The sequence below is a fragment of the Rana temporaria genome, chromosome 2 (genome assembly GCF_905171775.1).
Source record: "Rana temporaria chromosome 2, aRanTem1.1, whole genome shotgun sequence".
Classification (NCBI taxonomy): Eukaryota; Metazoa; Chordata; class Amphibia; order Anura; family Ranidae; genus Rana; species Rana temporaria.
Window position 1 is genome coordinate 50,955,672 of NC_053490.1, and position 3,337 is coordinate 50,959,008.

The 3,337-nt window shown below is 40.5% G+C and overlaps 1 protein-coding gene across 1 annotated transcript; it reads right to left on the reverse strand.

The window, feature by feature from the left end:
* Window positions 1–2,309: 2,309 nt before the first annotated feature.
* Window positions 2,310–2,888, reverse strand: LOC120928520 (tubulin-specific chaperone A-like). Its single transcript, XM_040339611.1, has one exon. It carries the CDS (start codon window positions 2,820–2,822, stop codon window positions 2,496–2,498), a length of 327 nt encoding a protein of 108 aa, XP_040195545.1. The 5' UTR covers window positions 2,823–2,888; the 3' UTR covers window positions 2,310–2,495.
* Window positions 2,889–3,337: the final 449 nt, after the last annotated feature.

The window sequence follows — 3,337 nt, forward strand, 5'->3', positions numbered from 1 at the left end:
TTCTGAGCAGCTGATAGAACAGATCACTCTTCACTTTACTTTGCAGGGTGCGAGTCCTCAGCACGCCGCGCCGTTGGCATAGTAACTGAACAGTGTTGACGGCGTGCCTGCCGTCAACACTGCTCATGCGCGGGGTAGAGCGGTGAATGCTGGGAGTTCAGCATTCAACGCAACCCGGAAGACACGGACGTCAGGCTGCCAGGGCTTCAGCCTGCCAGGAGCTAAGATGGAAACGTCCATCGCTCCGTTTTATAAAGATGACTTTTTGAACAAAATACATTTACGGCGCTACTGTGAATGGGAGGGGTGAGTACATTTATTTGCATTAAATACGGGGGAGGGAGGTTTTTTTAAAAAAAAAAGAGATTCGGGGGAACCACCCCTTTAACTGGTTAAAACAACAATCACTTTACATTAAAAAGTCTTATTCATAATACATGGACCTTATTTTTCAAAAAGTGTCCTGAGGGTTAAAGGTCCCTTAATGATGTGACATGCGGACCAATGCAAACCTGCTTGGCATGAGGTAAAATATATCAGATATTTTAACTCATGTATGATTAATTTTTCCGGTGTGGATCCTCCTGCGTGTTGGTTCCCTGTTACTGGATTTCTGTTTGTTTTATCTAGACCTTTTGGGGTCTAGCCTGGCATTTCCTGTACCTAGTCTGCACCAAGAAAATACAAATTTTCTCCACTAATAAGCTCCTGATGAAGTGGATTAAAGGGGTTGTAAAGGAATTTTTTTTTTCATAATAAGCATCCTTTACCTGCAGACATTCCTTCTTTCTCTTCCTCATTGTTCGTTTTTGCTCAGAAGTTGCTCTATTTCTTCTCTGTTCTGTTCACTTCCTGCTTGTCTGATTGTTACTCACCACCGTGATGGGAGGCTTTACTGCGGTGGTCAGTGACGTGCTCGCCCCCTCCTGGGAACTACATCTGTGTGGCAGGACGCTCTCTACGTGTTAGAGACTTCAAGGAGGTGTGAATTACTGGGCGTGCCGCAATGCATACTGGGAAATGTAGTTCTTACATGAACGAGCGATGCAAACCAGGAAGTGAATGAGAGAACAGAAACTAGAACGCCAGAGGTGATATAGATGAAGGAATTTAATAGGTATTTACTCGTTTTTTTAACAGAATCATTACACTATTCTGTCTGTCTACCTTGCAGACATTAATTTTAGGCAAACATTTTTTTTTTCCTTTATTGACCCTTTAAGTTCAAGAAAGAGTTTGTGGAAAAATCAACTGAACTATTCATACTGCTCAGGCATATTGCTGGATATTAAGCATGTACATCGCAAAATAGGATTTTTAAAAAAAAATAAGGTCCATGTATTATGTATAAGATTTTGTAATGTAAAGTGATTGTGGATTTTAAAGAATAAATTTTTGTAATAAACTTTAAATGTTTTAGTTATAACTTTAATTTGTGCCTTCTACACACGATTGGAATTTCCGATGAAAAAAGTCAGATGGACTTTTTTCATCGGAAATTCCAATTCTGTGGGCCCCATCAGACTTTTTCCCTTCGGTGTTTAGAAATAGAACATGTTTTATTATATTTCCGATGGAAAAAAAAACCAATAGGAAATTCCTATTGCCTGTGTGCAGCTCCGACGGGGGAAAAAAACACGCATGCTCAGATTCAAGTCGACGCATGCTCGGAAGAATTGAACTTAATTTTTCTGGGCTCGTCATAGTGTTTTACGTCACCATGTTTTGGATGGTCGGAATTTGGTCTGACAGTGTGTATGCAAGACAGCTTGAACGGAATTCCGTCAAAAAATTCCATCGCATTTTAGGCCATCGGAAATTCCGATTGTGTGTACGGGGCATAAGTCCTACCATACCTATGGATTTTCAACCCTTTTGAATTTGAATTTGAACTAGGGATGTGGCATCCAAAGGTCAGCTAAGTTACCTTGGGGTGTAAAGCCACATGCCCCCTCTTTTCTCCCAAAGCTCACACCCTCCACTGGTGACACAGATGAGCCTTGTCCCCTCTCTCTCTCTCTCTCTCTCTCGCTCCCATTGTCATTTTCCTTTATAGACCACCTCTTTCGCCTTTTTTGAAGAAAAAGGTGAAAGAAAGCACAGGAAAAACTTAATTAAAGGTATTTGAATGTATTTAATTGTATTGGAAAAGTAAACCGTATACTTAACGATCATATTTTAACACAGGTTCCCAGGACATCTGAATCTGGTACTCTCCATATCCTACTGGATTGCTCTTTTAACAATTGTTGGATGAACTGGATGGACTCAAGTCTTTATTTTCAATCAGATTAAAGGGATTGTAAAGGTTAATTTTTCTTTTTTTTTTTTATTATGTAAAGCCATTTATTCTCAACACCCTGAAGCTACAGAACTGGAATCTTAACATGTCCTTATATATTTATGCAAGTTTATAGAATTGCATTCAGTTTCCCAATTGTCAGATAGGACAGTGGAATGGTATCAAGGCATAACAATGGGGATCTGAAGGGTATTCAGGCTTCTAACTTTACAGAGTCCAGCATGGCATGAGCATCTTTGTATTCTTCTGCCTCTTCCAATTCTTTTTCATTTTCTAGAATTTGTGCAAGATCTGTGGATGTTGCTTCTAGCCTACGGCTGCAGTCTGGGATCATCATACGAGATTCCTGCAATACTTCATTCTGCTTTTTAAGGACGTATTCATCTTCTCCTGCAGTCTTCATCCGTTCTACCTTTTCTTCTTTCTGTTTGGCTTCTTTTTCATACATAACTTTATCTTTATACAATCGCTTCACCACGCCAGTCTTGATCTTTATTTGCCTGAGCTGCGGATCCGCCATCTTACCGGAGGAGAGAACACAAAGACACACAATACGCAGCTATCAAAGATCACGGAGAGTGTGCAGTACGTGCTGCACAGTCACAGCAGAGCGGAAGGAGAGGAGAATGTGGGGAGTCTGCACATGCGTACCCCGCTCTGCGTCTTTGGATACAGCGTGTGTATGGAGGAGGCGGGAAAGGAGAAAGTCCATTTTTCATTTTCTAAATAGGTTCCTTTAAGCTAGTGCATTGTTGGTTCACTTACCTTTTCCTTCAATTCCCTTCTAAAAAAAAATGTCTGTTTTCTTTGTCTGAATTTCTCACTTCCTGTTCCTCCTCAGTAAGGTGTTCAGTAAGCTGTTCTAAATGACTTTCCACCGCTCGGATGATGGGGGCAAGCTTACTGAGGAGAAATAGGAAGTGAGAAATTCAAACAAAGAAAAAAAAACATTTAGAAGGGAAATCGAAGGAAAAGGTAAGTGAACCAACAATGCACTAGCTTAAACAATTTTTTTCCTTTAGCTGTATTTTCTGC